The sequence below is a fragment of the Lagopus muta genome, chromosome 13, assembly GCF_023343835.1.
Source record: "Lagopus muta isolate bLagMut1 chromosome 13, bLagMut1 primary, whole genome shotgun sequence".
NCBI lineage: Eukaryota > Metazoa > Chordata > Aves > Galliformes > Phasianidae > Lagopus > Lagopus muta.
In genome coordinates, this window is record NC_064445.1 from 17,962,062 (window position 1) to 17,975,931 (window position 13,870).

The window sequence follows — 13,870 nt, forward strand, 5'->3', positions numbered from 1 at the left end:
GAGGTGATTCAGAAAATGAATGTGGTTTTGACATGAAAGCTCAAGTAATATGATAATCTATTGTCTGTTTTATGTACAGAAATTGTTAGCTGGCTACAAAAGGCAGCTGTGATACATGGTAAAAACAACAACAAAAAAACCATGCTAGACTTTTCTTCCCTCAAATCCATCAAGAAAAAAAAACAACAAACAACACAGCACCATAGCGAGTGTTTAACATATTAATCTACTCATAGATTTTTGTATTAGGTACTGCTCTAATTCAGTCAATGAAGATAACCTGAATTTTAATCTTTTGTTGGACATCTAATAGCGCAGTACACAATCATTCACTTTTCATGATTATTGACTAACATTTCAATAACAAATTAAGTCAACAAGAATTTATGTTTCATTCCTAGTTGCTTTCAGTCAGTGTCAGGAATTATAGATTTACTTTGCTTTAAAGTAACAAGCAAAAGAGAAGAATCAACCCATGTTCCCCCACTTCTTATTTGACGTGCAGTCTAGACTTTTTTGCATTTTCAGTATCTACACCTGCTTTGGTCTGTCCCCCTACTTTGGGCCTTTGGCAGTACAAAAATATTTCAGCCTCTCTGTTTTCACAACAGAGTGATATCAAATGAAACCCCTATGCTTCAGGTTTTATAGCTCTTCTACTCAAAACTCTTTCAGTTCAACTGAAGCAGAGTTTAAAATAACTTATTTGAAATTCTGTAATATTAAAGATCTTCAGACTGAAGAAATAAAATCAGCACAGAATTTATATTGCCTTGCAGCAGGGCAGGTATGGATGTTCTCCTGCTTGGAAAACACATGGGCCTAAAGATCAAAGGAAAGTAATCAGATCAGAGGAGATGGGCAATTCTTTGAGAAGACATTTTATGCACATGTGGTCCTGCAAATGTACTCCAAAAAGTTCTCACTCAAAGCCCCATCTGCTAGCTTTCTTACCACCAAAGGGTATTTTGGAACTCAGACAAGTCACCATTGCTATAGTAAAATAACACTCTGAACTTTTTCCAGAGGAAAATTTTCCAAAAGAAAGCAAATGCTTCTCCAAGAAAGCATACATGCATTATTGAATTGTTCAGAGGAAAAACAGACACAACTAATGAAAAACCCAAGAGTAGAACTGAAATCTTCTGCCTCCCAAGCCAGTGGGCTGCCCTGAGCATGGTGTTCAGTGGGTCTGTCTAACAAATGTATATGGAAGGGAGCACAGAGCGATGTGGTTCTAATTACCCTGCACAAAGAGGAGTATGAAGCTCTTCTTTCACTCTGGTACAGCTTTGGGAAGGGAACAGCAACTGAGCCTTACAGATCTACCTCAAGAGTGCCCGAAGGAAAATGGAAGGTGAGTCACTGGCTAAATTCACTGTAGAAACCACTAGTGAGGTTTCCCAGTACATCTTTGCCTGTTTCCAGGCCTAAAGCAAGACTCTGGCACTTGCATGGGGCGCCGCACGGCACATGCACAGCAAGTGAAACAACATTTCTCAGTTGCTACATGGAGATGGAGGGATTAAGAGAATAGCACGAGAAAAAAATGAAGAAAGTTGCAAGTTCCACAGTAGAAGTACCTTCTCTAAATGAGGCTCTGAGCAACTTAGTCATGGTGTAGATGTCCCTGTTCATTGCAGGGGAGTTGGACTATATGACCTTTAAGGGTTCCCTTCCAACTCAAGCGATTCTATGATTCTCTGATTCTATATATATATTCCAGAAGAGAGATTATATTCAGAGATTTGACCTCCCTTTCAGACACAACTCAAAGCTTTGTTCACTTCAGCTTTGCATTCAAGCACAAGATGGAGCAACCCAAGATGAAGAATTCATTCTGTGGTGAGAAAATATAACTACAACTGAAAGGGCACTTGAGAATCTACTTTTTCTGCATGACAAAAATCCAAAACCCAATGACAATACTTAATAAAGTTTTTTCCTGGTTGCCGACTTAATCCTGTACATTTACAGGATTCACGGGAATTACACTGATTATTTAGCAGTGTTACCTCCCTCAGATTTACATCAAAGCATTTACATGAACAATAACCTCAATGAAATAGGTTGTTACCAGCCGTTAACCAGATTATCGCTTTGCTTTGGACTGTTAATGGGCTAAGAAACTAGTCTTTGATTGCAGTAATCACTAATTCTGAATGAATTTATTGCAATAATTACCAAGACTCAACGGTTTAATTGGCTGACATGATTATTAGTTAAACTATATTTAAAATCAAGGGAGAAGCACAATAAAAGTGCAAAGAAAAAACCACCAGCAGAACTGATGGTCTTCCAGCTGCAGTTTAATCTCTGTGTCGGAAAAGGCCAATTATCAAGGAACAAGAGGACCCCCGTCTGCTTTATTTTCTTTTTTTTTTTTTCAGCCTATTTCTTTTAGGGCAGAAAGCAAGCAAGCAGGGAACAAGAGGTCAGTGTGTGAAGGAGAGAGAATTTCCATCTTCTCTAACAATTCATTCTGCTTTCCTTTACCCTTTCTTTAACTACTCCTTGTGGTATGTGGTTGTAGCTCTGGCCTATTAGTGAGACAAAAGCCATTGTCTGTGCCAATCACTTGGCTTTCCTTTGCCTCTACACTCCTTGTCCACAAAGAAATGCTGCACATTGATGGTGTATCTGATCTTCTGCAGGGGGTTAGCAGGGAAAGGTCGCTCTAGCATTAGCTTGGGCCATATGGCAGCGTACTGAATGAAGCTGAAGTCGTTGTCAGATGTAGAAGGTTGCCTCTGCCATGAATGAACTGCAACGAATGCCGTTGTGACTACCCAAGGGATCCAATAATATATGTTGTGAAGTACAGGTGTGTATTTAGTTAAAGGTCAAACAAAAGTGAACAAGAAATCTTGAAAATCAGCCTAGCTAGATGGCAGGCATGCTTCCCCAGTATGATTCTAGTCTAATTTCAGACTCGTAGTTTGCATCAGCACATAACTCTCTGTATTATTACAAACTGCCAAATGTTGTCAAATAGTGCTCTGTCTGGATTGGATCTACTGATCAGGTATTCAGACACAAATGGTATTCAGCAGCACAGAGAATTAATGCTTAAATTAAAATTGCTCTGGCAATCAAGTAAATACAAAAGCAATTCTCTGCTGCAAAGTGGGCAACTGATCTGACAAAAACACAGCCTCACGGCAGTGTTTCAAGCAATTACTATGAATTACTTGGACATAAAATAGTATCCTTTATTCCTTCATATGCTTTGAAATATTAGGAATGAGGAAAATACCATGATGATTGTTTGAACAATTTTATTTTGAGTGTCACATCAGATTTATGAAAAAGCATGAGCCCCTGACTGTGTGAGGGAAGGAACAAGAAATAACTAGTTGCTTGTACAATGACTACATAAAACAAAATTGTTATCCAGTTGTCAAATGGAGTTCATAACTGACCATCTGAAATTTCTACACTAAAATTGTACATGTAGTTATAGGAACTGGTAGGAGTCAGGCATATAATTGTCCACATTAGACATGTAATACTTCGCTTAAATGTGCATCCTTGCAGCTTTACTGAGCCCACACATTTAGGAACAGGTTATGAAAGATATTTAAATACCTAACGCACATATAGTCAGCTAGTAGGAGCTACAAAAGCATAGGTGTGACTGTCTTCACCCAGTTTCTTCCTGAATGCTTCCTTATTTTACTCCAGAGTTCATGGTCTTTTGGCCAAAACATTTCTGCATCTATAAAAGACCCAACGAGAGTCTCTGAAGTCTGCCTTGGTATGCTTGGTTTGTTGGCACAGAGAGCCAAAAATGTTCTAACTGTAGAGATGTACAGTTCTTCCCAAGAGAGAGCACCCACCATGAGACATGGCACCTTCATGGATGAACAGCATTGTCCACTCTAGCCAAATCATCCTTATTTCTAATAGTCCTCGTATAGACAGCTCTGAATGAAAACGAAGGATTTTTGGAAGCGAGGAAGGTTTAAACAGCAAAGCCTTTCATTCTTTCTTTCTTTCAGCCTTTCATCACTGAAGTGTTATTTTCCCCCATGCCTTTGAACAGTGCATAGTTTTAGCCTCTCCTTTCTTCTGCCTCCCCTTAAAATTCTGCTTAACCCTGTGGAACACAGAGCTACTTCTGATTGCTTAAAAACAACCTGGGGCTCTCCAGAAATTTGTTGTCATGCAGTTCAGTCAGCTCCCTAATCTATTGGGAAATATGTTGATCTGTATTTGGAGACATATCAGATAGAGTTGGAGATTTGAATTATCAAATACTATTGCATTTGTTTTAAATGAACTCAAAATACACTAATAATAAACGTTGTGTGATCCAGGTCTCTGCAGCTGAAGTCAGAATGTTTTGTTTCAAAACTTGAGGCAGATGAGACGAAAGATAGCATGTGGAAATAACTACTGATGGACACAACCAAATAGAGATAAATACCGATGGACACAATTATGTTTTTACAGAGAATATCAAAGGCTAGAAAGCTCTGAGGAGCCAAGTTAATGATCTGGAAAACAAGCTCAAATTAAGAAACATCAGGTTGGGGGTGGATCCTTTGGGTTTGCTGAAGACAAGAATAGAAAGATTTTTATAATGGATTGTGGAGGTGTTGGGGATGGATAATCCTTATTCTCTCTGCAATATATTTGTACTCATATTTCTAGCAATGACAGTCAGGCAACACCCATCATGATGTTTATCAAATGTGCAACATATTACAGATCACACTGTTACTTTCAAATCATCTGCCTTTTCCAGTCTCCAACTCTGATGTTTTCAGTGGTACAATGAGGGGTTAGTTCAAGGACTGAAGTTCATCTATAATTACAAAGGTATAAACAAAATAATGCTCAACCTTCTTTACGGGATTTAAAATCTGTGCACTGTCTCATAAATGATTTTTGAACTTTCTCTAAAGTTAGATACGAAAACAGTCAAATTGTTTTCAGAAGCACATTGTGCATTTGATTCTTTGCTTGTCCTACTGGGAAGCAGAGAGCAATGCCTCATCTCAAAAGAAAAAAAAAGCACAAAAATTGATGACAGAAGGGAATTGGGTTATTTGGTTATTTATAGAATGTTAATCTTCTGATTATTATAATCAGAATCATTATTTATGTGGTGCCTGTTTGATGAAACACTCCAGCCATCTCTCAAAGACACTGAAAGGCACAAATGACTTGATTATGTCTGCTGAAACACAATGCATGTGTCTGAATCACTTAGGCTCTCACCTCTGGCATTTCTGTATACACAAAGTATAAGAGCCACTGAAATGAATGGCAAAGTCATTATTTCATTCAAGAAAACTGAGAATAATCTCTTAAGAAAACAACTCAAAAAATATTTTCTAGTCAACCAAATAGAGCCCATTCTGGCTCTACTGTGGTGAAGGATGATGGAGGCAAGAAAAAACCTTTAAAGAATGTGGTTCTGTGGTTCTGTGAAATGCAATATGGTGAAAGAAGAGTAACTCTGGGCTGTGGTGGGACTCTGATTTCCTGTGGCCCATGAGAAGACTGACTGATCATCCAAAATCACATGGACCCTCTTTCTCTGGGATGGGAATAGCGATGCCACTTACACTTGCCCATTTGGCTCTACAGCAAATACATTGGTTGAATGGTACTGTGAAATCCCTCTTGAATGTTATGAGAGAAAAAGAACTTACTCTTTAGTGCTGGTTAATCTGTGATTCGGTATCGGAGAGATACAAGGTGGGAGCAAGCATGAAGCTGAAGGGTCCTCCAGGCGCTGCTTCTTGGTTTCAACAAAGGTTTCCAGGTTTTCTGACTGTTTTAACAAAAAATGTACAAATTGAAAAATCAAGCATCTACGCACATTACGAGCTGCTCAGGAATCTCAGTATATTTTCTGTACTGTAGCAGTGGTTGAAATACTGGCCTAAGAGAAGTCACCTGAAATCAGGGCTAAACATGCTCCAAACACATGACAAGTTATATAACCAGTGACATAGCCAGTCAATTAGGAAGCAAAATACCTCATACGCCATAGTTATCTTCTTCAGCGCACTGGAATGTAATTAATAATTCAGATGGACTGACTTGATAGCACCAAATCTTACTCAAGTATGCAGCTTTTATTCATTTACTTAATGGAAGTCCAAGGGTAAAGTTCCTTGAGTAAGTATTTCTCTCAGGACTTAAAGACTGCTACTCTAAGGAGGCAGTCATTAACAGTGATAGCTGGTGTGAAATTTGCTTTGGAAGATTCCATGATGCATGACTTCTGTGCCTGAACTGGGCTGATACAAGCAAAGCTGATTATTGCTCTATCACTGGAACCTTCATAGCATTCTTCAAGCCTGCTGGCATACGGCTAAAATAAATCTTTTATTAGCACGATTCAGAATCCAAATCTGGCTCTTCCTACTCTACTTTAACTGTTAATGCCATTGTAATTTGTTTGTTTCCTCTTGGGTAGAGATGAACAATCGTCAAGAAGCTGAACAGGCTGTTTCAGAGTGTAGCTTACGTTTGTGCAATCCCAGAGTGAGACACCTCACCATGTTCCTTTGTGATTCACAATTCCAGCTAATGAAATTCCGCGGTTCCATTTTATTTGTTTTCCCTGGGAGCACTGAGTCAAGTTGTCAGTACCGTGCTCTTGTTTTAGCCATCATACTGACACTCCACCGTGACCTAGCACAAACTCTTTTTTTTTTTTCTCTTTTTTTCTTTTTTCCCTGTTTAATTAATATACACCCTATTGGACATACATATAAACACTGACATTTATACATCCCTTTTCTCTTTATTCCTTTCTCCTTCCTTTTTACCTCTCTGCCTTTCGGGTACAGCTAGAATATACATGGAATAAAAACCTGCTGAGTTTGCTTGTGATTATTTCCACTTAATTCAACAGGGAAGGAGCCAGTGCAGTGACTCATGTAGGCAGGGTGCAGACCCTGTGTCTGCCTGGCATTGTCTGTGTTTTTCACGTATTAACTCTCTTGTATGGCTGGACGGCTCAAATGCAGCATTTCAATGTGGTTCAGAAGTCCGCTGGAACAGACAGCTGAAGTCACATTCATAATGATTTAGAAAATCTGGGGTATAAAACATATGCAGTGATAACTTCTCACAAGGAGACCAGAGCACAGACATTTTAGTTGGAAAAAAAAAACAAAACCAAAAACAGAAAACCAACAACTACAAAAAATCATTTATGATATAAAACTCCTGTTTCTTTTCTGAGAACACATTTAGTTTGAAGAGCACTGTCATATCCTACAAGATAGGATACCCTTGGGCATAAATAACATAAACACATGATAAAACATAATGCCTTAAGTCAAAACATATTTGCTTTTCCAGGTAGCTGCATACACAGAGCAGCCAGTTAAGCAAATGACATGTCTGTGAATTACATTCATTGGTGTAACAAAAAGATATAAAGACTAAATTCACCATGAGCACAAGCAAGCACCATTTCATAGACTTTAATGAAGTTATGCTTGTTTAAGCAAGTGGTGAAAATGCATTAATTCTGCCAACGATAAAACTTGCCTTCCAAACAGAAGTCACGTTTTCTGAATATGGATGAGCCCTTAGCACTTGTCATGGGGAGTCCTTCTGCAGATTGCAGAACACTGCAAATTAGCATGCAAAGAGCAAACACAGTGAAAAAAGCTGGTACGATAAACCTAAGAAAAACACCAACCAACTTTGTTCATTGATTTTGAAAAGTGATGTTCCATTTTCCTTTTTACTGATTTCTTACATTAATTTGTAACGTATAGGTAAATGTTTTTCTTCTGCAAAAATAATAAAACCTTAGTGGTACCATGTCTCCTTACAGCCCTGCTGCAGGTCAGCAAGGAGTCAGTGATTGCCATCCTAACCTCAAGGATGCACAGAAATAGTGTTTTCTCCTCAATGATGAAAATTACTTACCTTGTGTTTCCTTTTGGATTTTGTGGATGTTTTCTCAGCTGCTGGGGTAGGGGACTCTCGAGATGGTCGTCTGTGTTTCACATTTGCCTCTCTTGGTTCAGTTTTCACAGATGTGGTCTCAAAAGGCTCTTGCCCAGGTATCCTGGAGAGTAAACTGAGGTCTATTTTCACCCAAAGAGATTTGAGTTCTTCATATTCTCTCAGTGGGGACAGAAGTTCATTTTGAACAATTGGGATAGGAGAAAAGAGCTGCTCCTCCAAGTCATTGCTGGTCTGGTCGATGGATGTGTTGCTGCCATTGCTAGTTAAGCTACTTACACTGAGGATGTTACTGCCAGAGTCCTTCACTTTGATGCCGTTGGCCGGTCCACTACAAGCTGGCAATATCTTAGCCTGCAGGCTCTCCTCCTGATCTGTATTTGAGTCAGAAGTAGATGAATCAGTTTCAATAAATTCCCGGGACTTGGGGACAATTTTGCTGGGGCCTCTGTACTTTTTCTTCTCCGAAGTGAGACCTGTGCTCGTTCGAGGTTCCTTCCTTGGGGCGGTCTTGCCAACTGCTGCTTTAGTTCGAACCTTTGGCTGCTCAGGGGGTTCCTGTGTGTCTTTTTCTTTGGGAGTGTTGCTGGTATTATTTGGTTTGGGCCAGTTATATTCTTCTACACTGGAAGTCCTTTCTACCTTTTTGGGTTGCTTTTTCCCAGTAGTCCTTTGTGCAACTGGCTCATTATGAGCTGGCGACTTCTGCTTGGAGCTTTTTGCCTCTGGGGTTTTCTGGGCAACCCGTGGTTTGGCTTTCTCACGGATGGGACTGAGGATCGCCCGGTCTTTGGAATCGGTTGGGGGCAGGCTGTTGCTGAGCTTCCCTTTGTTTTGTCCTTCAGCCTGCTGGCTGCTCTGCGGCTGGGAGCTGGTCTCACTGTGAGGCTCATTTTGATTGCTGATGATGGTCTTGTTGTGGGGGTTCACTTTATTCAGCCACTTATCCAGCTGCCATTTGTTTGTTGAGGGGGGTTCAGGCTGCAGTGTGAAGAACAAGGAGCAAGTCTCAGACAGAAGCAAAGCCTTTCCCTTTAAGTGAGGATGTTTTTAATGCGCCTTTTTATTTCAGTCAACTAGTGGTGACTGCTAGTTTTATGGGAGCATTTATGGAGTATTTATGGTTAATTAGGCTTCCTTATCTGGTTTACAATGTGGCCCTGGAGAAATTTAATACAACTAAAAAGTTTAGCTGGTCCCTGAAGATACAGTTTTGTCACGTTGCCTTTCCTTAGCCCCAGCTGTATACTGTGTCAATAAAATCTTCTCTAGCTACTGGCAGAAATCTAAATATTTCTTTAAAGCAATTCAAATGTAGGCCAGAAGGATTCTTCCAAAAGCTAGAATGAGTATGTGGGTCATACAAGTAAAACTGTAAAGGGAGAAAAAAAGTCAACAGCATCAAACTGCACAGAGCTCTGACATTTTCCACCCTCTAAGCTCCTGCCAGGGAGATGCTGCGAGCATGGCCGTACCTCTGGCGTGGCACTGCGTGACTCCTCGTTGCAGTCGCTGTCACTGGAGCTGCTCTCGCTGTCGGAGTCAGACTCAGAGCTGCTCTCGGACTCACTGGAGCTCCCGGAGCCACCGCTGGAATGGGCTAAGCCAGCTGCGTGTGCCACTGACACCGGCAGGCCGCTGTGGGGAGAAGATCCCCTCTGGTTAGTATGCTGCTTGTCAACCAGATTTTAAAGTCTTGGGTCGAGGGAGGCACCCAAAGAATTCTGCTCACACCAACTGTCCTCAGCATCAGCTCCTGCTCTCTCAGTGCAGACCCAATGGACTCTCCAGCAGCCATGTCTCCAAGTAGGGACCAAGGAGATGGCTGGCCTTATGCTCCTTGTGGAACACTGATGGTGTTAATACCATCATGACCATCATCGCCACCCTCAAGTGAGAAACGCTTTAGGATCTTCAGCCTATTAGCCCAATAATTGCAAAATCTAATAATCACACAAATAATTTATTAATGAAATCACGCTTTCCACGTTTTTTGCTGGTTCATTTATAATTTACGATCAAGGAAAGGACAGTAGGCAACTAATATTGGCCAGAGCATTTTAAAAATTAATTTTAATGAATATTTTTGCACTGTAGTGTATGAAAGCTACCTACTTTGACAACTCTCCAAGGAGTGCCCAAGAATTTTTTATTTATAGCTGTTTGTTTTTTTTTTCTCTCAGAAGAAAGATTGCTTTATGATAATTTTGTGAAAAAATTGTGTTCAAACCAAAAGTAAGTCTCTGTGAAATCTATTTTTTCTGTGTGTTCAGCTGTCCTCCTCCTCCTAAAGATTTATTTATTAGCAGTGCGCCATGTCTCATTGTTTTTCCTCAGCATTTATTTCTATACTTAGAGTCTGGATGACCCCAGTTTTTAGAGCTGCAGTCGGAGTCTTTATACACTCACCTTTATTTTATTTTATTTTATTTTGCCAGAGTGATAACCATAAGGTTTTATGCCACTTCAGCTGATCTATACAGAGACTTTTTGATGATTGATTTTAAATTTGTGAAGCTGGCATAGCAAAGTGTTTGAAAATTGACACCATTTGCTAGTATTCTTATGGATATTCAATATCTCACTTTAATATATCATCTGTTGTATGTTTCCCATATTGAGTGATCCATGAAAGCCCTGAAGTTATAACACTTTTCCCCTTCATTTCTATCTGCTTTTCTACTGTTCTCAGAAGGATTCACATAAGCCAAGCACATGCGCTCCTTCACCTTTCAAGCTGAGATTCCATGCGCATCAAGATGCCCTCTTAAATAACAACGTAAGCAAGCAAATGGGAGCTGGAAAAGCCAGAAAGAACTGATGTTTGATCCTGCTCCACTACAGTCTTCTGAAGTATTGCCATTGGCTTCCATGACAATAATATATGGTCTTTAATCCCTTTCTTTAGCTAAGCTACTTTCTCTCTCTCCCCCCTTGTTGGTAAAGCGATCCCTCGCGCTGCGGTTGGTCACATAACTGCCTCTTTGAGCATTGCAAGGGCCCTGTGGTGCCCATTCACAAAAGCAGCTTGGTGCTGCAGGGTGCATTAATGAAACAAAATTACTCACATGGGTAATTGCAACAGATCACTAACTTAGTTGCTTCTTAACTGCATATACTTTTCTTTTTTTAGAGGCTCTTCACTCAACTGAGTCTGAAGATTTAGTTCCCAAATTTCAATGGGAAGTAACAGCTAAATCTGAGGGCCACCACTACTTCATATAATTAAACAATAGTAAATTAAAAAAAAAAAAAAAAAAAAAAAAAAAAAAGTCTTAGAATTTATATTTCAAGTTTTAGAAACCATTTCAGCTTTGTTTTTTTTTTTTTTTTTTAAATTTTTTTTTAATTTTTTTTATTCCTTTTTTATTTAACCCTCCCATTCAGTAAAGCCCAAGAAAATGTAGGGAAGGTATTTATTTATTTCCAGTAAACAGAACAGTGGAGTACAATTGAGTTTCACTTTCAATATCTATCTTGTAATTCTGGTCTCAGATTTTCTATTTTGAAAACACTGAAAGTAGATGAAAACTGAGTTTTCCTATTTTATTACAATTGTCTGCAAGAAGGAGTAAGAATAATAGAAAGAAATACTCAAGGATTTCCAAACTGATAGGAATATGCTTCTCTTCTATTCTAAAATACCAGAATAGAACACCAACCTTAAAACAATATGCCATTCACTGCTATCAGAGCAAACAGTTTTGATTCAGCCACCTGCAGAGATTGAACGCACCTTTGTAGCAGGACACATAAACCTGCACCAGCCTCTTGTGGTGACAAATCACCTTTTCTGGGAGTAGTTTTGCAATGCAACCCCCCCATACACAGGCATGTGTGTGGGTCTGCTCACACCTAGTTGTGCAGACATGCCTAAAAAAATCCTCTGTTGTCAGTGATTGCAAATGTGCTCTCATTAATATCACTGATTTAAACAACATCACCTCTTAGAATGGATCAAAGAAGCAAAGGGCAGTACTTCAGCAGCTAAGGCCCAGACCTCTCCAGCCTTTAATTACAACCTACATCTTTTAGCACTCTGGAAGAGAATTGGCATTGTAGCTGGGATTTGCTTACAGAAAACACCAGGAGCCGTACTGCAGCAGATTGTGCTGTCTGACAAAGAGCTCTGAGGGCAAGACTAAAATCTTGGGAATAGATGGCAGCTCCAGCCAGGCCTTATTTTCTATTTTTCTGCACACTACCATCAGAAAAAGTTATCATATGCCAAGTGTTACTGAATAACATAGCTCTGCAAGGAACCAGACAGACTCAAAATATTGTTTTTCATACAAAGCACAGTGAGGTCATATTTGTCTTTCATCTGGGATAATAAAATTATGCCATGGCTACATCAGGCAGCTTCATGCTGAAGGCGTTATTGTTAATCAACATTTTTAAGCAGAAGCACTCACATTTCATCATGTAGTTTGAGTTGGGAGCAACACTGTTTGCATGCATTGCAAAGCAACCAGATGATACCCCAAGTGCCTTTCCTAGCATCTCACAGCACTTAAGACAGAAAGCTCCTGCATAAAGCTACTTGAACAATCAGATTCTAATAGTGCTATTCACACAGAACAGCAGAACAGAAGAAAATGTACAAAACTTTCACATAAAAAATGGAAAAAAAAATGCATCTTTGCCTTCTCTCTTAGTATAGAGAATTCTGTTTTGTTGTTGTTTAATCTTCTAGTTCAGAACAACTGCTTCCTTTGCACATTTCCCAATCACTTCCTCAGTTTTAAAGTTACTACACCACTTGCTTTAAGAGATGCTCTGATAGATTCTGCAAATGTGCATTCAAGCAGCTGTTATACAAATAAACTGAGCTTCTTCACAGAAGTATCAACTACATGAACTCAAGGTTGCCTCTGTAAAAGACTTTCAAAGCAAGCTTTGTTGTGTTGCTAAGATCCAGACAAAGAATGCCAGCCTGGACAAGGTTTAAAATGGATATAAAGCATTTTATCATCATACACAAGTCCTCAGAGTGACTAAAGAGGGCAGGAAACACTGGTATTTGAAACTCTTGAATTTTTATTTCCCAGCAGGAGGTGAACACTCATATTGCTCCTCAGTGTTTGAGTGGACAATGTTTTTATTTCATCTGAACTGAAAAAAAAAATTAATAAAAACAATGCTGCACAACGGAACACAGTATTGTTTGAGTAAATAACACTTACAAGAAAGCCAGTTCATTATTATCACTTGAGATTGGAGACCTCTACTGAGGCCAGTGACCTGCTGTGCTGGGAGCTATGTAAATACATGATGAGACACAATCTTTGGGCCAAAGAGCTTGCAATCCAAACACACAAAGCAAACATTAGAGGTATTACGGTCCTCCTCATACTCAGTTCAGGCCTCACAAACTCCATGCACGGCCCCTCTGCAATAATGGAAACATCAGTTTTTTTCCCCCTTCACATTTTGTGCTCCACATTTTCCAGGCCCTATGTTCAGCTCAGCGCTTCAGATGAATGCTGCAGGGCAGTCAGACACGTTCTGCCCTGGTCAAGAGCTGTGACCATGACAATCCTCCTTGGGAGAAAAAAATAGACTTGTAACTCAGCAACGAGGCTCTCCATTCCTCAGACCAGCTGGGTTAACGTCTGCTTACCCCCCTCCAAAGTCACTGTTCCTGTGGCGTGATGATGGGAGATGCTGGAATGAAACCCACTCAAATGGAAGGAGAACCAAAACTCCATCTTTTGCAAAGGTCACTGCAATAACGTCTCTAACTGCCTGCTGGTAAGCATTTCAGGTTGCCTTCCTGCTATCAGGTAATGAAGCAGACAGAACAGACTTACACATCGAAAATTAATTTGGAAGGAAGCTCATCTGCAGCACTCCCACCTATTTCCCTTCTGCTTTTGTAGCACATAGCACTTCCCCTGGCAGCACAATGGTGCACAGTGTG

The 13,870-nt window shown here is 39.9% G+C and overlaps 1 protein-coding gene across 2 annotated transcripts in view; it reads right to left on the reverse strand.

Moving 5' to 3' along the window:
* The window catches only part of AFF2 (ALF transcription elongation factor 2), a 335,533-nt gene that overhangs the window by 23,152 nt on the left and 298,511 nt on the right, over positions 1-13,870 (reverse strand). For both annotated transcript variants that reach the window (XM_048959912.1, XM_048959911.1), the window contains exons 10-12: positions 9,423-9,585; positions 7,909-8,928; positions 5,664-5,785 (exon numbers count right to left, since the gene is read on the reverse strand). In XM_048959912.1, coding sequence (XP_048815869.1) covers positions 5,664-5,785; positions 7,909-8,928; positions 9,423-9,585 — 1,305 coding nt within the window. The remainder of the gene's footprint in view (positions 1-5,663; positions 5,786-7,908; positions 8,929-9,422; positions 9,586-13,870) is intronic.